The sequence below is a fragment of the Topomyia yanbarensis genome, chromosome 2 (genome assembly GCF_030247195.1).
Source record: "Topomyia yanbarensis strain Yona2022 chromosome 2, ASM3024719v1, whole genome shotgun sequence".
Taxonomy (NCBI): Eukaryota; Metazoa; Arthropoda; class Insecta; order Diptera; family Culicidae; genus Topomyia; species Topomyia yanbarensis.
This window is the reverse complement of record NC_080671.1, coordinates 332,710,809-332,733,756: the sequence shown is the minus strand read 5'-3', so window position 1 is coordinate 332,733,756 and position 22,948 is coordinate 332,710,809. Positions and strand designations below refer to the sequence as shown.

Sequence of the window (22,948 nt, the reverse complement as noted above, 5' to 3'; positions counted from 1 at the left end):
TGTTTTACATCTATTGCTCCGGGCCCGGTGATACAACATAATTTAATTTAGTACTAAAATAACTATTTTATTTCAAAATATTTCACAGTTATTTGCTCGACTAACGATTTGTTTCAAGGTGGCCAATATGCCAAGAACTATTTCGGAATTCGCATGAAAAATAAATTATTTTGTCCATCATTTTAGATAAAAATATTTCGCCGTTGGCTAAAATTTATTATTTTACATCCCACAAAGGCGCTCAATGTTAAACTCCTAAAATTTCACTAAATCACCTCACTGTTGCTGATGCTTATATGCTAAGGGTGGGCGAAACCCAATTCTGGTCTACGCGGTACGGAACGAAACGAAGAACTCTTTCGTATTCTCTTAACGATACGAAACGAAACGAAATTTTAATAGTAGATGGTGTTCGCAACACGAAATTCTATTTTGATGAAAACATTTGCGAATAATTACGAAATTTTTCAAAAATCTTTGGATATGAGAAAAATTTCTTCTTTTTAATACTTCTTTATACATATTAGAATGTCTACAATGAAAAATATTTGTAAGTCATGGTAAGTGATCGGAGATTCAACACATTTTTCAAAAATGTGCGACTGCATATTTGTACAAATAGGAAAAACTAGAAAAACTCTAGAAAGAGAACTGCGGAGACTCCATTTTGGATCGATTGGATTCGCGTTTAGCTGTCAAAAAACGAATCCAATCGAACATTGCCTATCCTTATAACATTGGACGTGTTACCATACAATGCCGGGGCATACGTTGCCAAAAATGCTGTTTTTCTCTCCGCAGTTCTCTTACTAGAGTTTTTCTAGGAAAAACCATATACATCATCAAAGCACTTCTAGAGAAAATTTTCAATAGGACGTAAGTAACAATGAGAGATTCTCTTTGGGGTCTTTCTCTTCTGTTCATTACTCGGCCATTTCAACATTTACTACTAAACTCTTTGCATAATATTCTAGTAAAAACCGTCGCCTTTCGATATGTACTGGAAAATTAGTGCAAAGTGTTGTAATGACGTCGTAATAAACGAAAGAGAAAGTAAACAAAGAGAGGCTTTCAATGTTACTTACGTCCTATTGAAAATTTTCTCTAGATTTATCTATACCTTTGAATTTTGCAGCACCAATCTTTTCTAGTTAGCCCAAGGCATACTGGGCCACAGATGCAATCTAGCAAGAGAAAATTATAACTCATTCAGCTTGCGTCCTAGCGAATTCTTAACTTTTACATCTAGGCTCGTCAACCTAATTTTAATGACGGAACATGTATTCGCTTCCGGGTAATAATTGCAAGATTTGAAAAGAAAAATCTGGCTTTCTCGCGCATGGTAATTCGAAATACGCAAAATGATGATTCATAGAATAAAAAGATTAAGTTCTACTGGAAATTCTATTACAGTTACGACAAGGTTTAGAAATAAAGGTTTCCCAGAAATTTTTTCATAATGTGTTGTTATTCGTATTTTTTCCGAAGACAGAAAATTTGTATCACATATTATACAAAGACCTCATTTTAGGTAGCTGAGTACAAAAATAACATTATTTCGTAATATCAAATTTCCTTCTTTCTTTGGTCATTGCGCAATATCTCGTGTGAAAATTGCCCGATCAATACAATCAATAAATTTTTGAAAGAAAGCTGTGCTTTTTCCAAAATTATAGAATATATGTTAGTCACAAGCGAAAACAATCAAAAAAAAAATATTTAAATATGGTCAACAAATATGCTTGCTACATTTAAATTGCTTGAAACCTTAATAAATTTATATTTGATCTACCCATGTTACACATTTTCGGAAATGGTAACCTTTCGAACTACGAGTCTGTTTCGTCGCATGTTTTTTACGTAATAGTGTCGAAAAATGCAAATATTCCACATTCCTGCGTCAGTTATTGAATAGATAAATCGTTAGCAGTTTTGTGTGAAATCGATTTACCTAAGAAACTCTAAAATTAATTGAATTTTTATAAAGTTTGAAAAGTTTCGCAAATTTTGCGAAACAGGCAAAATTTTAGCAAATTTGCGAATTTATTCAAATTTTTTTTTAAACGTTTCGTTTTGCAAAGTTTGTGAAAAATTTCGTTTCGTTCCGACAATTTGCGAAAAAATAATTTTTCGCCCACCCTTATTATATAAGATGGCGGTTAGTCGAATTCAACCGGCCGGGTCAAAATCTAACGTTTTCTTCTCGGGTTAACGTTTGCTGCTCCATTAGTGGTTCTTAGATGTTAGCTACAGAGGTGAGCTTTGCTGGGATCTTCCTAGCAACTGTGGTGAAAAACTGGATTCTTCGCTCTCTACAAAGAATCTTTGAAAACACCGCAGTGTAATTCCCGGGTAGTGCTGCTTCCTGTTAGATGTGTTGGAGGCTCGTTCGGCCTATCCTCCACAGCGAAAGTGGCTGGTGCTTGTGTATTCCTTGCGATTAACCGAGAAAGTATAATTCTATACCAAACTAAACATACAAAACCGTTATAAATGTGAAAAATTTGAACTTATTTAATGTGAACGGCTCTGAATATCGGTGCGCATAGCACTTTGCAAATGTGAGTTTAATTTGGTAATATTCCAATCAATCAGTGCTGAATTGATACCCTGACTAGTTTCAGGAAGAAATAAATGCGGGCATACTTATTAGGGTGGGGCATTGTTATATGGAAAAACGTAATCAAAGCCACATCAACCGAGCACAGCACTTTTTTGGTACCTTTTGGGGTCCCAAAAAACTGTGCAAAATTTGGGGTCGATTGGTATTGACCCGGCGAGGCGCATTGCGTTTGAAATTTGTATGGAGATTAGTATGGGAAAACCTACATTTTTGCATTTTTAATTCTACAGACTACAATTCTTCTTGCAGTATGCCAACAAAGAGATATAAGTGTAGTCCAGGATATGCTGAACAACTTTGCCGAAGGATGTATGGTGTTAAAATGTCTCTAAGCCTAGTTATAGCTGTTCAAAGTTCGATACATCGAATTAAATGCCAAAAATCATTTTTATTGCCAACACTGCGGGTGTACCAATGGTATTTCATATAGCTTTCCAAAATAACATTATATATTTTAGATTTACCACATTGGTATGTTTGGATGAATTATTCAAACGTTGGCGGATCCCCCCTCCTGGAACCGCCATTGTTGTTCACGTCCATGTCATCATCAGAAGCCAAGAGTTTTAGGCCTATTAGTTTAAGTTCTTTTGAAAGCTTTGGAACGGATAATCGATCATCACATCAGGAACGTTAGTTTAATTGAATATCCACTGCACAAAATGCAACATGCATATCATTGTGGGAAATCCACGATCACTCTGCTTCACGATGTTGTTTACAACATTGAGAAAGCCTTCTCGCTCAAGCAATCCCGCTTGGGTGTATTCCTAAATATTGAGGGTGCTTTTGACAATGTGTCCTTTCAGTCTATTCTGGAAGCGACGCGCGGTCATGGGAGTATTTGCGGTTGTCCTCAGTGTGAGTACTTGCGATTGTCCTCAGGGCGGCGTTCTGTCACCTTTGTTATGGAACTTAGTAGCTGACGGCTTGTTGAAGAAACTCAATGAGCTTGGATTTCCAACCTACGGGTTTGCTGACGATTACCAAATACTTATTACTGGATTTTGCATCGGGACAATCTTTGACTTAATGCAACAGGCACTAAGAGCTGTCGAACAGTGGTGTCGACAAGTTAAACTATCAGTTAACCCAAGCAAAACTTCAATGGTTCTTTTCACGAAGAAGCGAATAACAACAGTTCTTTGATTTTGAGCTACTGTGTGCAGGTCAAGTCAAATACGTTGGAGTCATATTGGATTCCAAACTGAATTGGTCTGCTCACATTGAGTTCAGAGTCAAGAAAGCGTGCATGGCCTTGGGGCAGTGCAGACGAACTTTTGGAAAGACCTGGGGTCTCAAACCTAAATACATTCATTGGATTTACACGACAATTGTACGTCCAATACTGTCATACGGATGCCTTGTGTGGTGGCAGAAGGGAGAGGTGATGACAGTCCAGTGCAAGCTAAACCATCTGCAAAGAATGGCGCTCATGGCGTTGACTGGTGCTTTCACCACGACTCCGACTGCTGCTCTTGAGGCACTTCTATATATCAAACCATTACACATACACCTCAAACAAGAAGCACTATCACGTGCATACAAACTGCAGGGTACTGGGCTTTGGAACAGTAACCATGTTGATCTTACTACCAGTCATACGCGATTGTGGTCACAAATGGTTACATGGGGTGAAGATATTCTTGCTCCCAGCGATATTACACTCACATGTAGTTTTCCTTACAGGTCATTCCATGTGCTCAGAATAAAATTGTACAGCTGTAGGAAGTAGACGTACAAATGAGCGACCGAAAATAAAAGTCGTAGGGATAGAACATACTTCGCAAAACCCATTTCAAACATATTAGAATATAAAAATCGGAAATAAACATCAAGCATAAAAATCGGACAGAAATCCATCAGCACAAGAATCGTTTAAAAAGTTCTCACACGTAAAACTCGGCAAGAATGAACGTCCAGTATAAAAATCGTTTAAAAATAAATAAATCGATCGTAGGAGCATCCGTATATCTTGATGTTCCATATTAAAAGTCGGCTAACAAAAACTACTTTGTGAGAATCGGATACATTTTTTCCGGTTTTTTACTGAAGGTTTTTTTATCCGATTCTTACAAAGGAATGTCCCAGTCCGATTTTTATGCTTGAAAATTAAATCCAGTTTTTATATTCTAATAAATTTTAAATGGGTTTTACGAAGCATGTTCTGCCCTTGCGACTTTTATTTTCGGTCGCTCAAATAAACCTCGCATATCGGTTACTACATCTGGTGACGAGGAGAATTCGGATTGCAAGTAGTTATGAATAAAAATAAAATAAATAGATGAAAAAGGCGTGGAGCCGCTGCATTCCGCAGAAAACAAGACATGGGCCGCTATTTCCCCAGGAAATAGCGATAGCCGCTGTATTCCCAGAAAAAGACGAAAGCAGCTGCTTTCCACAGAAAAAAGGCGATGGCCGCTGCTTTTTCCGCAGAAAATCTCAATTTGAACTTTTATTATTTAAATTTAATGAGATAGTGAAATTTTCATTGCTTAAGCTTTTGAAAAAAGACAATATAAATAATCCAAACATTACTTTTATGCGTTTTGTCCAGCCACTGGCAACTGTGTGCGGTGGCAAGCATATGTCACTGGTACATATTCTGCGTTAGGGGAGGGGTTATTGTAACTAATTGTTGTCATGTATCATCTGCGACAATGTGTTGTCCCACGATAGTTTCCTTTCCCGAACGAGTGTGCACTGCCGATCAAGCAGGGTGCAAGCATCAATGAGCACGCGTGTCCATTGTGGTGTGTACGTAATTTTCATTCAAGGGCTATTAACCCGTGACCGATTATATTGCGTCGCGCGCAATTGTCACATTCAATTTGTCATCCCTGCAAACGGTGGGAAAATTTCGGCACATATTTATTGGTTGTGTTAGTGATTCGGTTTTTAGCGTTTTTTTTTGTTTTATTTTTAGACTTGTTTTTCTATTTCACTTAAAATAATGATCTTTTAATCATAAAAACAATTTTCCTGTTCCTCGATTTTTTAATTTTCCTCTATGTTCATTTTGTCATCATCATCAGCAGTAGTTTAAAAAGTAGAAAACCTTTTCTTGCAGCTGTTTCCATCTGAGGACGCTGTTTCCAGTCAATATCGAGGAACATATAGGGCAAACATAAAACACAATAACATAAAAAGTAGTTTTCTTTTCTTTTTACTGTTTGCTTATGATGTTTTTCAGCTTCCTTGCTGTTTGTTTTCGCTTTTACTGATACATTGATGATATTTGAATGATGCTTGCATGATGTTAAGGCGGAAAATTCCTAAATCTTTTGCTATCTCTCTCTCGTTCTTTTTAATTTTGATCGTTTGCGGAAAAGAAAACATTTGTAACGTTGATTTTGAAAAGTAAACGAAAAATAACAAAGACTTGATGGAAAGCTTCATTTATCAACTATCGCATATGTTTCTCGAATGCAGAGTTTAATGCATCTTATTGTGTCTTTTATTCCATTACAACTTTCGGTATCTGTTTCGAGTGAACCTGTTGACCGTTGTAAGTATTCCTTTCACCTTCCGCTAGTGTAATTAGTTGCACATTTTGGACGAAGCGTCTCGCTCAGGCCCCTCTTTTAGTTCTATGGCGAACATATTTGAAAGACGGACCAAGCAACTATTTACCAACTTTTTTACTATATATAGGGTTCCAATACTATTTCTACTTAGAATTGTTGGGGTTATGAAACACACAAAAAAACCTGTCTCGTTCAAAATATGTGCTTCTTTCGCAGTGCTACAAGCTGCTTAATTTTTATATTCCAATGCTGCATACAATTCTTCTAGAATATTTACAATACTCAAATTGCATGGGAAAGACAGTCGAATTTGATAGACTTTCAGTTTCTAATAATATAGCAAGACAACGAAGTTACATCAAAACTTCATTTTTCACCTTTAACTGAAACTATCCTTGGCAACACTGATTCAACAGAATCCATTTAATTCAATTACAATTCAGTTGTACTACTAATACTAACAATTGTGAGTGCTCAAATGAAAGGTGATAGCCCTAGTAATCCAGCTTACTTATTTTTGTAAACAAATCTTGTGGAAAACAAAAGTTTTAACTGTTTAAAGTTGTGGTCCTCTACAGACACCATAAGCGGGAAAGGGTCCAACAACCCGGAATCCTGTATTCTTCTCTGAAATTTGCGAATGTGGCAATATCACGTGTACTTCACTTCTGACAATTAATTTAAGAAATTAAAAACATGATGTTATTCTAATTCTGCGCTTTACTCAATGTGACTTTTCTCAACTGATTCAGAGAGTCGGCTAGGGTGAGTTAAGATTTTGCAGTACCATTAAATGGATTCTCTCGTAACCAGACTGTTGTGACTCCTTAGAATCGGGTCGTCGCACGTCACATGCTGCGCAGAATAGGGGTGAATGTAATTGTGAATTTTTTCGCGCTAATAAAATGCATTATATATAGCGCCTCCTAGAGCCAAAAATGTGAAATTCGTTCCATTTCCATACATTTGGTAAACTTCAAATTAAAGCTTTTGCGGAAACAAATTTCGTTGACCAAATGTGCTGAGTTTTTAAGATGCTTTCCAAACTGTCAGGAGAAAAGTTGGTAAGTCTAGACAAACACATTATTAAGGTGTAAAATCCAACTGTCAAAATTCACTTTGAGGTGAAATTCTGGACAAACCGTTACTCGCCAGTCACAGATATTGGTAATGTACAAGAGAAAAATATCCGTTCCTTTAGCTGCGGTAAGCTGTGAACGGTTAGTTACGATTTATCCGGAATTTCCCTTCAAAGAGAAGTTTTACAGTTGGCTTGTACGTCGTAATCATATGTTTATCGAGAAGTTTGTAGTTTTTTGCATTTTTTCATAGAACGTTGCGCCAGCCTAATACTAACATTAGTCTGGAAGTCAATCAACCATCACTGTGAGGTGAGTTACCCTTTTCATTGTCTTACCAACGTATCGTCAACAACTGAGAGGATCGAATAAACGATCCGCATCGTCCACTATGGGCTTACTAATTTTCTTCTGTGTTTTAAGACCTATCCCTTTTATAATTCTGTTGTCACCCCTTTGCAAATTGACATTTGCTTGTTTTTTCTCTTATTCTTCTTACTCCTTTGCCTGTTTTGATTCTACATGTTTTACATGGTGCCTGCTGTGTATAACTTCTTTCCTGGTGCTTTTCATCGGCAAATTGCTGCGAATATCGTTTCAAACTCTCCTTTCGCCTCCGTTCGGTCACAGTATATTAGCACCGATTTTCCCCGTGTAACTTGTGTAGTGGCTTACGCGGCTCTGTTCCACTCACTACTGTCTCGTGTTTTTTTGTTAGTTTTCTTTTGCTAGTGTTCATTTTTAATAAGTTACATTTGTTTTATTGGCTATAGTTATTCGATTCCCTCGCCTCTTTACTTCAACTGACTCTCCCGCTCTGTTGATGCTTATGTTCAGTTCTCTTCTTTGACTATTAGTGCTTGCACTCGAATCACGTTCACACTCGCTTTGCTTTCGCGCAAATGAATATGTTCGCATTTATTTATACATAACCTCGGAACTCATTCAGTAAGTCAAAAAGTGCAGTACATAGTCTTCTAAGTATTCCGCGCGTTTCGGCTCCTGTCACAATCATACGTTCGTTTCGTTCTTGCTTTCTCTCTTTTTCTTTAACAAACCGCTTTCAGGATCGTGTTCCGATACGGTTGAGTAGTAGTAAATTCATTTACCTAAGGTGCCCCCTAAACGATTCGTTCTTTTGCTACGTTATTCTTCCGTAAACTTCAGTGTTTTGCATTTTTTGTTCGGATAATTACAGAAAAATATGGATGTCAATTTACTGTTTTTAGATTTTTTTGAGCTATTCTTTAGGAATAAGAACAAATTTGAGCTGAACTGTTGGTATATTTAGTGAATAGATGAAATAATCATTCTGAGCGTTGGACTGACGGCGTTGAGGATCCAATGAAAAAAAACAAGCGTTGTAAAATAGAGAAATGTACAGTTAGACAACAGTAGTTTGGTCTTCTTCTTCTTCTTCGCTTCTGTTTGGCTTGTTTGTGAAACAAAGCCCAAAATGGCACAGCATATAAAGCTATATTGCCAGCTAATTTTCGTTTATAGTCCAGTGGACTTTACTTTTTGTGACTAACCGACGATAAACTCGCAGCGCCACAAAATTGGTCCACCACAGCACGAGTAATTCGCCCAATCAAGGTGAAAAAAGCGAATTATCTAGCACTCGGTGAAAACCAACATGTCGACACGTTGAAATTTTCACCGGAAGTGTAGTTTGGTCTTAAATGAGTCATGAACGGACAAGTGAGTTAATTTTCCAACAGGATGTTCCATAAGCGACGTAGCACCAGAATCAATTTGGAAAGTTTCATTATTTTGCCGGACACATCATTTAGTTAGTTGCAAAAAAAAAATCATTGAATTTTGGACAGATTGTTTTGACCGGTTTTTACGATATTTTCGTGGTTGAAATTAGTAATACAAAATTTTAAATGAAACTTGAAGGGACGAAACAAATCTCGTATGGGCAAAGGATACAAAAACTCAATACTGCGACTTCGTTATTGAAAATAGTGTTGTCACCTTTCCGGGTTTCACTCAGAGCTGGTTTGGATCAGAAGATTCTGGTTTTATGGGGAGATCTCCTCGCCTGCGGTTTTACGTCAATCTGTTTGGGACGGGTTGGACGACGAATAATTTATTTTTTTATCATCTTGGTCTAGATGCTCAGAGGTTAACGCAATGGTCTCTTGAGACAGTCATCGTATGTTCGGGCCCCGCCCAGGAAGGATTCATAGTGGTTAATAAGATAGTAGACCTAGCTCTGTAATTGTCATATTCACTAAGAATCGGCTGCAAAGTCAATCAAAACTGAAGGTCAAGCTCCACAACGGAATGTAGTACCAAGGCTTTGCATACGTTTCCTATTTTTAGTAGTATTCTTACTACCACTAGCGTTCATATTTATTTCGCCCATCTGTTCCTTCATTTCAAAGTGGGTTTTTAGCAAGCATTTCGTACGAAAAACAAACAACTAACACTCTGCTATTGCCTAAATTATATATTCCATTAATTTGAAAAGAACAACATTCGTTTCATCAAATCACTGTTCGCTTCCGATCGGCCGGTTCAACAACAAACCAATTCGTTTAGTGACATCGTTGGCTGCTCATACTATGGTCCTTAACTGTTAACAAGGAATGTTGGCTTTGCTGCTTTGTTAGAACCTACCTAGCGGCTGTGCGGACGAATCGTCGGATTTTTTGACCCCCCTCCCCAAACTACGGAAGACACCACATGGTGCTTCATAGCCGATTTCTCTGTTTTAGGCTGTTATCTGCGTAGGATAGTAGCAATGCGCCCTTGACTTACCCTCCACAGCGAGAGCCCCTGGTGCTTTTGGATTCTTTGAGGATAGCCGGGGAATCAAAATATATACCTAGCTACACTAATAAAAACGTCAACAAACGAGAAAATATGAGCAACGGAACAGTGGTGAGTTATATATTTTGCTAAAACTTTGCATTCTAAAGGGTGTCAAAATGCATTACTGAAAAATGCTGTGAAAAATAACCCCTTGGGTATGCATAACCCTTGTTTTGACGTGAGTCTTGTTTTTTCCTTTTTCGAGTATATTTTTAGGAACGTGTCACAGGGAATCAAAAAGAGAAAGAATGACTGGAACGGTAGGAATTCACCTTTTTATTGGAAATACTGAGAAAAAATATGTCCTCAAGCAGGAATCAAACCTGCAATCTCCCAGTCTCTAGTTGGGTGCGTTAACCACTTCGCCATCGAGGAACTGTGATGATGCCATCACATATTCCCGACAGTATCGTGATCATCCCACAGCCTCCAACACCTACTAATTGATCTATCGACTCCCAATGTCTACTACAAGCCGATCGTCACTTCTCCCTCTCCTCGATCGAGGTCAAATCTCTCTCGTTATCTATTTTTAGGTCCAGTAGATTGCGCTCAGGTTTGAGATATTATTATCCCCCCCTTAGCTAGCTCAGTCGCCGCCAGACTTTTGGCAGTGGGTAGAGCTATGGAGGAACATGTTGAAGTTTGCCCTCAAAGCCTATCGGCAGATGCCAACGACAAATCCAGCCGTTGATGGGCCCATTTGGGTATTAAAATTTGAGTAGAAGTAGTTTAGAGAGTATTGTTTACACTGTATTTTTATCGCTGTCTGTTTTTCAAAAATTGAAAAAAATGGCGTCACCCGAAAAGCAGCGTTGCGAATTGATTTTGCGCAAGCACCTGGAAAATCTCCAACTTTTTCATCGAGACATCGGTATCGTGCAGTCAAGTGAGTCGTGTGATTAAACGTTACTACCAAACTTTGAGCATCGAAAAATGCGGTCAGAGTGGATGTTCTATTAGTGATCAGGATCACAAGCCTGTAGTGAAAGCGTTTAAGCGGAATCCCAACGCTTCGGTCAAGGATGTGGCCCAAAAGTTGAATCAGTACAAGTATTTCATCCAGAGAGCCAAGGACCTGCATACGTACAAAGTGCAGAAGGCTCCAAATCGTAACGAACGGCAAAGTACGGAGAGTCGCGGGCTCGGAAAGTGTACACAGAGATTCTGACGAAGCCTCATTGCCTCATCATGGATGATAAGACTTACGTCAAGGCGGACAAGATAACTTCCAGGGTACTGGTACGGAGCGATTAAAAAATGGAAAACCTCGAACGCACTTTAAGTAATGGACTCAAACGATGTGGTTTACATCCTTGGGATATGGATGCAGCTAACTATTCGTCACTCTCGTGTAAAGCATCAATATCTATAGATTCTACTTTTGAGTACAGATCAAATGGCAAATTTTAAAGTGCGCAGCAAGCTACTGGCACCCAGGTAAGCTTGTTGATAGAAATTCAAAATCATATAACACCTCAGCAAGTGGATAATTTTAATTGCAGTCATTCCTCCGGTGAGTAGCTGGGCAGCGCTGAAGATACTGGGTTTTTAAAAGTCTGGCAGATGTGTAAACTTGTACAAAACAGTCCTCTATTGATACCAACACAGGTACCAGTACAGTCACATAGGCAAAAGAGGAGTTATCTAGATGCAGAACCATTATTCATTTTATCCAGCATCACTTGTCACCACTAGATCTGTCTCATCGTCCGGCCGAGCATCTGAACATGTTGGGTGAGGTGTTTTGCCCTCCCAAAATGTAACAGAAAGCTAAATCAAAACCAAGATCGAAGTCACATCTCCCCCTCGGTCGTAACTAGTGTTGCTTACGGGAGCTATACCTTTTACGACAGACTTCGAGATTAACTCGTAGTGTAAAAAGCAATTGCAGGGTTAGTGTAACGAACCAAGTGTAGAATCTTTCCTAGTCAGGGTTGAGCATAACTCGACTGGAACAGCGTGGTTTTATTATTGATTCTGGTAAGCAGCAGAGCGATATTTTGGTTGACATTCAGGTTTAAAATTAAAATAAATAGCGATAATGAAAATGATCAACAGATTGCCTATGCTTTGAATGGAGTATTTATATCCTTACGTCAAATCGCCACTTTCGTTTGGCTGAACTATTTAACAGTTCATTCACAACAAATAATCGCAAGTATGTTAATGCTTCTAGCATTTTGTAAATAACCTTGATTCAACAAAGCTTGATAAGCCCGAAATTATTTTGTATTAATTGGATTTGTACAGATTTTGAAATTGGATATTCTTCGTATGTGACAAATCACTACCTTGTTGCAAAAATAGTGCGAAATAGTATTGGTAGGAATCTACATATTTTGCAAAATACACGCTTGATAGGCTACCCTCATGACTCATTCATAATTATAACTCGAGGAATAAATAATTGATCAACATTGATCATTGCTGAAAAAATATTGAGGTTTTTTTAAGTAGGATCAATCCAACGCTCACCAGCATTTGTCCAGTGTTTTTTTTTCATCGTTCATACCAAAGTAGTTCTGCATAATAAGTTAAACGATTATATTTCCTCACTTCTGTAAAAAAAAAACAAGATAACAAATATATGTCTGTTAGTGTTCTGGGATCTCGCTTTCGTTTTCCTGTTGACTATGAACGAACTTTTCCTCTAGTTTTTTTTTCTCTTACAACGAGCGATTTTGCTGTGCTATTTGTTTACAAAATAGCTCTTTCGATACTGAACACCCAATATCCTCAATATTTTATCACTTGCGCAGATGCGTAATTCGTTCATCTTTCACTTTGCTCCTCAAATCTACACAGGTTTTTTTTTTGTTTCCGTCTACTACTTTAGTACTGGTTGCATTTTGCTTGTTAAAAGTTGTCTGCTAAATCTCCACCTCCTTCTTTCTGTTTACTTCTTTTCAACTTTGTTCAACCCCCGACGCACCCATTTTCTTGTTGCCTTTCTACAGTAAAATATAGCGCATGCCATCGTAATTCCGCCACTCACTCCATTTGCTTCTATTCTATCGATATAGCTACTCTAGTAGTACTAACGTATTTTGCGCCGCAAAACAATCAAACAACTGAAAGTAGTTGTACCATCTGCTACAGTAGTTACTTACGTTCCTCTCTTTTTGTCTGTCTCACACATTCTAGTACACACTCACATACACGATACAAGGATCACCTTCTCTGGTTCTAATGTTTCGTAAGCCGCTTTGTTTCTAATTGGTACAATCAACAGATGACACATCGAAAAACTCAAAACCAAATGCCACTCCAGCAGCCGAACAGTTTCAGTTCTTGATCGTCTTTCCACCGTACGACGAGTAACTGTTCTGGTGGTGGTTGGTGGTCACCGTAGTGACATTTGCATTGGTGTGCGGGAGATGATGGTGGTGTTGCGGGTGGTGGTGCAGATGATGGTGGCCGTTGTTGCTGCTGGTGGTGGTGGCGTTGAATTTATGCTACTGAGCGGATGGATGCTGCGCAACATGCATAACGTGTAGATTCTGCTGATGGTGGTTCTGTTGGGCCGCCCCCGGGGTCATATTGGGGTACACCGTAGGTAGCATCTGCGGTGGTGCGGCTACAATCGGACACATCATCGGGTAGTGTGGGGGTTGCTGCTGATGGGCTGGAGCATATGTGGGCGGCCCCCCAGCAGCTGGCGATGGCTGCGGGCCGGGATGATACTGCTGGTGTGGCTGACCGGGCGACGGTGTCGTCGAGGGCGGCGTGGGCGCCAGGTATTGCAGCTGCGTTGGCTGCGGGCTTTCATGGTAGATGCGGTACGGTTGGAATGACGGTGCCTGGAAATGCTGCGGATGGATTGTTGGCGGGTAAGGCGGGAACATTTGGATCGGGCCTGGAGCCAGCAGAGGCTGCCCTGTGGCCGCCGCAACCTGAATCTGCGAGGCAGCAACTGGCACTACAATGAGAAGAAATAAAACATTAGTAAATGCTCAAGGGTTTGCCTCGGATAGAGAAAGAGCTGAAAAAAGATCTGCCACCAATTAGATTGTCGTTATTTTGTATGTAGTCGATCAATAGGAAAGATGGCAAGCACATCCTCGACTGATTAAGAGACCATTAAAGTCAATGCGTTAAACAGAGATTGTAGGCGTTACAGCAACTGATAGGTTGCTTCCCAGTTTAAAATTTTAGCAGAATGAGAAACACAATTCCCATAGAATTGTAATAAGTCGTGCGATCATACCCAAGGTCAAGAGCAGACTGTAATAGAACTCATATTGACCCACCGTAGTGCATTGATATACTCAATTGCTTTGGCACCAACCCTAGCGAATTAATCAATTCAACCCCCAGCTAGCCATGAAGACAAGCGAGCGAAATCAATTTCGCCCTAAATTGACTGGCTCGACAGAATGCGCACAGAAATCCGACAGGACTGATGATTTCTGCCAGCAGTTTTGGGAAGTTGTCGGAATCAATTAGCTACATTTTGCTTTGTATCTTGTCACGAGTATAATGAACTGAACATTTCAGTATCGTTACACATTTGCTCTTTTTAAAGCCAATTTTTTGATAGATTTATGAGGCTGCCCATCTCACTATTTCGCACCACCAGAGGGAACTTGGTCCTATACATCCTATTCTATCATCGACATGGTATGAAATTTGTTACGGAATATTATTGATGAACTCTATAGGGCAAATCATCTTACGAAAGAAGTTTGCCAAGTAATTGGCGCCCATCAGGTGTCACATTGCACTCATAGATACATTGCGAATCTTTTCTAAAATCCACATCGTGACATTTCAACCATGCGCCACCAAGCCGTGCGCCGAATTACGCACCTGTTCACTTTGCATTTGAGCAAGCAAAAAAAACTATTTGGCGTTAATTTTTGTTTCGTTCGGACTCATGTGTGACACATATAGCAACCAACCGACGAAACCTTAATTTTATTTAAAAATATGGTTTAGCATGTTTCTTAATAATCGACTTTATACATTTTATGCTGATTTTAAACGAATAAACTACATACAGCTCATGTTTCATGTTACCTAACAGGGGAAAGTGAGGCAATATGAGCACCCTAAGGTTGAAGGCAAATATATCCGCAGCAAAACATGCACATAATGCCAAATTGTCCTCTACTGGTACAGTAAAACATATTCTTCACACGCAGTTACTAAACATGCTGAAGAAAATTAAAAATCTTTAAAAATAATCGTTTTTGTAATGATCGATTTTTGGCTTGGTTAAAAGCTCATATTACCCGATCATGTCGCAAAATATTATATTTTATTACAAAACTTCAAATTTATTTCACTTATATTTATTAAGAATCATATTCTCCATTGATTTAGTGACATTTAGTTTCCTATGAAATTCATCTTATAGTTTTTTAACATCATTTTAGTAACTATTAGAATCAAATTTCCATTTTGTTTAAATTATATTTGTAATTTTCTCAAGCAAATATTATTATTCATCATTCGTAGTAGCTTAAGGTATAAAACGTTTACATATGGAAAACTTTTCGGAATTTAATGCATAAACTCATATGAGATTTGTGTGCTGCCCATTTTGCCCCATGCCGTAGGGCTATATTCGCAATTTTTTTTGAGGAAAATACAAAGTCTTGTTAAATTATTTTTATGTTTGAAATAATTAGAAAGACTTTAAATATTCCGAAGATGTTTGCATTTTTCAACTACCGCACACATACATCATGCGAATGCTTATTTCATATAGTTTGAATCTTATAACATTTTCAGTTCTTTGACATCCCATCAGATTTTTGTATTTTTCGTGCTTTAGGATTTGTTTTTTTTGTCGCAATTGAAGTATTACATCATCTAATGGTGATTGACGGAGCATTCGCGCAAACAAAAAAATCTAAAATTGTTCATAGATTTTTGGAAAACGGGGGTGCTCAACTCGCCCCATATGGCGATATTGCCTCACTTTCCCCTATGTAACTATTTTCGTTGAGCACGTTTTCGTCAAAATAGGGCATTTAGAATCATCAGTATAATTGAATGGAGCAAGTGCAAGGGACCATTTATAAATTATGTAACACTTTTAGGGAGAGAAGATACGACAAAATGTGAAATATTGTGACATAAAGGGGAAGGAGAGTAAACTAGAACGTAATGTAACACATTTTTGCAGCGGATTTTTTAAGGATTTGTCACGTTTTAGGCAACGGCGGGTTGTTAACAAAAATTTTTGTAAGCCGATAGGACATGTGTCAAATATTAGACAAACATGTCGATGAAGTACTTTTTGTAGAATCTTTGGATTTTTGACAAAATATCGGTAGACTAATGAGCTCCGAAAGATGTATTAAAATTACATGCGGGATTTAGATATGGGCCCCGAAATCCTCCGAGTCTTCTACCTATTGCTGCTCGCTTGATTGCCGAGTTACATTCTGAAGTACAACAAATACATGTGATACTTATATAACCGCCAAATATTCGATTAGATCTCTTAGGTGCTGCATATTTACTGCATACCTCATGTGTATAAATGATTAAGTTCAATGAACTAAATGCGAAGTTGTAATCGTGCAAACCCTACCTAATTTCGCTAAACAACTTTTTTTCAAATTTTAGAATGATGCATAGCTCTAGATAGTATAGAAAGACATTTTTAATATAAAAATTAAATAAAAAAATATGCTTCAACTATATAGTTTAATGATAAGACCCTGAGGTTGAATAATATTTTGATTGTTTTTGCATAGCTTTCAAATGGTTTACAATATCACCTTGATGTCAATGGGAAAGTTGCAGGTCTTTTGAAAAACCTATTGCTGTTGATAGAGAAACGCGGATAACTTATGAAAAGGTCGTAATAAAACAAAATAATTGTGTTGTTTTCTTCTTTTTTTCGAGCATTGTCCTACTGGAGCTGGAAAGCCAGGTTATCGGAAGGGCTCCCCGTCAGAATCACACACGACAATTGCAGACGAGACAGGCAATGTCGCCCACTAAAACACTACTTATGGCCTATTGCAGCGATTCTGAATGTGATATTCATAGTACGGTTCAGATATGAACGCGCGCAAAGACTTCGCGATCGCGTGTAGCATCGCGAAGGGCTCGAGGATTTTTACGTCAATGTGCTCGATCTCGTGCGCATTTGTATGTCGCCTATGCTAATGTGTATGTAACTTCGCGTGTATAAATTCTATTTTATAACCGTGTGCCTTTCGCATATTCGCGTGTGTTCTAGAATGATCGGGCGCGGACCATGAATCTGATATTTAATTTTTGGTGTACGATTCAGATTCTAGAAGAAAGTAGGTTCTTCCATATCACTAGAGTTCCCAGTCACGTCGCCATGGAACGAGTTGTCTAATGGACATGAGCTTTATTTTTTGATTGGTCCAACTGAATGTATGGACCTAATTTGCTAGGACGGAGTGTAAAGATTTCTGGGCGTGGCCGATTCATTGTAGCGCGAACATGAGCGTTTGTGAATTCGTGTTTGAGATCGCGTTTGTACCTTTGGGTGTACTAAAACGTTATTATCGGGGTCTTATAAAGTATGCGCGAGCGTGTATAAAATCGATTTTGTAACCGTGCAACCATTCGCATATTCGCGTGCGTTCTTGGATGATCTCGCGGATCGTAATTCTGATATTTAGTTTTAAGCATACAATTATCATTCTGAGTGTGAGTTACCCCATATGACTAGAGTTGTCGGTCATGTCGCCATGGAGCGTGTTGTCTAGTGGATATGAGAGCTTTCTTTTTTTAATTGGTCCAATTGAAGGCATGGACCTAGACTCCTGGTATCGAGGGTAGACTGATCACACGAGCGAGGGCGATTGTAGGTTCACGCTTGAGATAGCGTTTATAAGTGCTGAGATGTTCATATTATCACCGGAATGTTATCATGTCTGCGAGAACGCGGTAGCAGGTTGCGTGGATAGTCGCGAAGGGCCCAAGCATTTGTATGTTGACGTGTTTGTTGCGCGTATTCGATTTTTTGTTTCGCCATGGAAAGTGTTGTTTAGCGAATATGACCGTCATCTTTTTGTGTGAACCGAAGGTATTGGGCCTATGCTATTGGAGTCGAGGATAGGGACTTCCGGACGTAACCGATTTATGATCGCGCGAACACGAGCATTTGAAAGTTTGCTCCTAAAATCGCGTTTGTAAATTTATATTTTCTAAACCGTGCACTTAGTCACCGGAGTATTACCCTGTTTGCAAGATCGCAGACGTAAGTGTGCGTGGATGATCGTGAAGGACTCGAGCGTTTGTATGTTAACGTTTTTGTCGCGTGTGTTAGCGTGAATGTAACTTCGCGTGTATGCATTATTTTCATAAGCGTATGGCAAATCGCATGTTAGCGTGCTCTTGAATGATCGCGCGCGCACCGTGAATATACTTAATTTTTAGTGCATGGTTCAGATGTTAGAAGAGAGTGAGTTCTCCCATTTCACTAGAGTTCTCGGTCATGTCGCCATGTGTTGTCTAGTGAGCATTAGTGTCATTTTTTCATTGGTCCAACTCCATTTCTAATTGCAAGTCTAGATCACATCATTTCTATTTCCAAGTCTAGATCACTGATGGCCAATCAAAGATTCTTTGAATTGAATGTCTACTATCGACAGTTCCGGAATTTTTGGGTTCTGGGCGTATTCACATCGAATACTCGGTGATAACTGAACCGATTTTCATAAACACAAATCTCAAATGAAGGGAATAATATGCGGTTGGGTGTTGCATACTCCATCAACCTCCTCTAAACTCCCCCCTAAACAGCATCTCTTTCTACATCACCCCCCCTCCCCCCCCTCACTCCCTTCTCTTTGACCTATGTTCTCTTCATCCGCCATATACAAATTTTAGAGAATTTCGTCCCATAGCCATATATTATAAGTGAATTTGGAGTAGCTGAGCTCAAATTTGATATCGAAAAGATCGGATCAATTCATCTTATAGTGATAAATTGATTTTGTCACGCATTTTATGATATAAGTTTTGCCAATAGTTGGTAATGAATACGAATGAGAACATAAATAAACTATCCGATTTCATTATCGTCAATTCGGTTTTTGCGGATTAGATTTCAATGTACTTTAGCGAATTGTAACTTTTTCTTATTACAAATTTTATATTAGATGATAGAATCTATCGACATTTTTACTATGACTTTTAGCTATCAACTCGATATCGTTAGTTGGTTTTAATCGACGATTTCATTAATAGTGTTTTGGGCTAGCCTCAATTCGGTTGATTTCTTAGCTGTGTTTTCGATTTAGGTATAACACTTATCTTTAGAAAAAAAAGCGCTTCTTTTATAATCTAGCCAAATATTAAAAGACGTCTTTCTACTACTTATTCGCAAATTAATAAGTATTGATGCCTTGTTAGCTTAGTGTCGACTACCAGAGATAGTACTTCATGAGCATCTAACTTCGCGAATTCTGTAGCATAAGCTCTCAAGTTAACTAGCAGAATTTTCATAATTGCTTGCATCAACGTTAGACAATTCTAATACAGTGAAGATCGGTTTTTAAGAGCCCATTGGTGAATTTTAGGCTGTTAAAACGGGAATATTGACAAAGTCGGGGCATATATTTTTCTTTCTTTTAAATCAACCGAAGCTCTTAAAATATTCTTCTTTAGTTTCTGGATATAGCTTCATAAGCCTTTCTGAATATTTTGTTTAAATTCCGCTTAATAGGGTCAGACAGCGCAAAATTTAAAATAAAATTAAAATTTGGATTTTGCCTTTCTCATATAAAGAAAGGATATGCAATCACTCCAAAAATCGGTCTTCCAACCGAGGGCCGGAGGGCCGAGTTTCATATATCCCATTGGATTCAGTTCGTCGAGATCGCAAAATGTCTCTGTGTGTACATATGTGTGTATGTTAGACTGGTTCAATTTTTGACTTTTAGCTCCACCAGGCTCTACTGATTCCTTTTATGGCCCTTAGTAATTGTGCAAATTTTGGTACCGATCGGTTGTGTCTACGGACCCTCCAAAAATTTCAAAGTTTGTATGGAAATTAGTATGGAACATAGAAAATAAATTCTTAGAAAATCACCTCATCAATCAATTCATGGGAACACAATATATTTTTAAAGGTATTCTTCTACTGAACATATTCGTGGAACATTGTAAGTTTGTGAAAATTCGCTGAGAAAAGTTAAAAAAATAAAAAACGATGCTAGTTAGATGAAACGGGCAAGATTGTCGTGACATCAGGTCAACCCCTATTCCGCTTTAAAAAAGCTACGTAGCATGACATAACCCCTACCCCCTGTCGGCATACATCATCACAAAATACAAAACTCCCCGCTCCCCTATGTTATGCTGCGTCATTTATGGATGGTCCCTAATTTAACTCAATCTGTAGCTTGTAATTGTAGCTCAAAAACCGTATTCAATTGATACTGGGTAGCGTAATATTCTTAAAAGCACTTCTAATGAAATTTAACTCTGCAGCGCAATATTAAACAACATTTTCTATCCATTTCAATAAAACATATTAAATTGCTTATTTTACTATGCAACAATAGTTTTTTGTTACAAAGTCTTCAATGCAATTAGTCACGATCCGCACTTAAATGCTTTTGTAGCGAATTTTTTTTAATCGTGTTGGAACTCGAGTTTTTCAATAAACCGAAACTAGAAACAAATTGAAGTTAAATTGTCTGAATAATCTGAAAATGATTAATAAAAATGATAATAAATTAATTAATTAATTAATTAATTAATGGAATAAGTGTTATATAAGGCCTCGACAAGATGTCAAATTTAGATCAATACTGTCTTTGGAGAATTCTATATTTCATTAAAAATGAGATCTAATTAAAAAATATTCATTGGAAAAGCAATTTTAAAAAATGAACATCATAATTAAAAAAACAAATGTTCTGGACCCCCGCTAGAACATTTCCAAATTAGTTTCAGATGCAAAAGTATCATCTGAGCTTTCTTTTGGCGAGAAGATACTGAAGATACTATTTTCTACCGAGAAGTTTTACATCGGGCTTGGATTTTACCTAGTCCATCCCTACTACCCCCAAAGACGAGCATCTTAATCGCATCTTAATCTTAATTATCCGGCCTGCAGCCTGAAAGAAAGAAAAGTCCCGAAGGAAAACCATTGTGTTCTATATCTCTATCGCTCTCTATCTTGATGGTCTCTTCAATATCGACATTGAGAGAGTAAAACTGTAGTTTTCGTCCCTCACATATTGCATGCGAGATGCTTACGATTTTGTGTTGTCGCATATTTTTCAGCATCTCTTGTGCTAAAATTTCTATAGAAAATAACTGCACACTGTTTTGTTGAATAATCAACTCAACAAACAAATCGCATATTTGTAAAGTATTATTATTGTAAAAAGTTCCAGAATTGATTTATCAGAAATACAGTTTGTGTAACAAGGCCAAACAAATATATTGCACGTTCGAGTTTCTACCGCCTCAATCAGATACTTGAAGACAATTTACGACGATCGTATTATTACCGGTTTTGGTCTACTCCATTAACTACCAAGGTCATGTGATCTGACACCGCCAGACTATTTCGTATGCGATTATATCAAATCGTTGGTCTATGCTGACAAATCCGACACTGTAAACGATGTGGAAGCTAACATCATATATGTTATATACCAATGAGTTCAGCGTCACAGGTAAAACACTAAGAAAAACTCTGCAATTCTTCGAATTATTTTTCAAAGATTTTTGATGTTGCTCTAAACTGCATGACAAGGATGTGTATACTTTGAATAATTTGATTGGTTCCCAACAAAGGTTCTTTTGTTGTAGACTGCCGGTTCCTGATGAGGAACTATCGCCCCATCGCTTCGTTGATTCTGGACGCTCGCTAGTTATAAGTTGAGATAACTGGGTCAACTATAGTTATTCGTGTGGCCGAAGGAATTCGAATCTGTGAAAAAATAAGCCCTCTTTCATTCTGCTAGGCCGGAAGGGAAACAGTTACACATTGGTGTGAAAAATTTCTCACGCTTTCTTTAGAAGCAATCGGCTCGAGGCAACATACAACGTTTCAACAATTTGATGTCAGATATGGATTTAGCTCTATGAAATTACTTATACATACGATTTTCAAGGCATTTGAACCAAATCTGAGGCTTTGGCCAACTTTTGTTCTCAGTCGTCCAACTAGGCGATGGTGACGCTGAAACTGATAGGATAAAAAATGACAATGTTGTATCGAGAATCTTTTTCATAATAATTTGATAAATCGCATGCGTAACAAAGGGAAAGAGAAAGAGAAGATTTAGGATAATGCTTTTTTTTTTTTCAAATTGGATTAAATTTTGCGTGATTATTGTTCGTTTATTTTGTTGGTTTTATTTTGTATGTTCTATAACTATTATCTACTTAACTCTTGTATGCCGAATTATTTCGAAGAGCATCAAGAGTTTGCAAACAGCGGTACTTCGGTTGATCAAGACTTAGGAAAGTGCTTTATTAACGATGTCATAATCATTAAAGTTACGCACTGATAGTTTTCAGCTCGATTCGCCAAACATTTATTTCAGAATACCCCACCGAAAGGTAATCGATATTATGAACTGGCAGATTGCGAGAATTTTCATCGCAACACCGAGGCTGTATTTCCAAGGCATCTAGAACCATAAATACAGTTGAGTTTTGAATATAATCAGTGTTGCTAAACCCCGGTTATTTAGAAACTCAACACAGCTTACGTTTGAGCTCAAGACAATCTGCTTATTTGCCTTAAGCCTAATTTTTGAACGTAATAAGAAGAAAGTTATGAGTAGTATCCGATAAAATCTTCTCCCATGAAAAGTTTTCGCTTCATCCCAAGCAATGCTTGCTCCGTGTTAGCAATAATTTACCACAATATTGTTACGTTTAAAGTGGGTAAAGAGAAATCATAAGTGCAATAATGAGGTGTTAGA

General features: G+C 38.0%; 1 protein-coding gene across 5 annotated transcripts in view; it reads right to left on the bottom strand.

Annotated features, from left to right (window-relative positions):
* Positions 1 to 5,513: 5,513 nt before the first annotated feature.
* The window catches only part of LOC131683942 (ataxin-2 homolog), a 74,030-nt gene continuing 56,595 nt past the window's right edge, over positions 5,514 to 22,948 (bottom strand). For 4 of the 5 annotated variants that reach the window (XM_058966354.1, XM_058966355.1, XM_058966357.1 and 1 more), the window contains 2 exons: positions 22,120 to 22,203; positions 5,514 to 13,974 (listed from right to left, as the gene is read on the bottom strand). In XM_058966354.1, coding sequence (XP_058822337.1) covers positions 13,511 to 13,974; positions 22,120 to 22,203 — 548 coding nt within the window. In that variant the 3' untranslated portion in view covers positions 5,514 to 13,510. The remainder of the gene's footprint in view (positions 13,975 to 22,119; positions 22,204 to 22,948) is intronic. The other variant, XM_058966356.1, reaches the window with a different exon arrangement.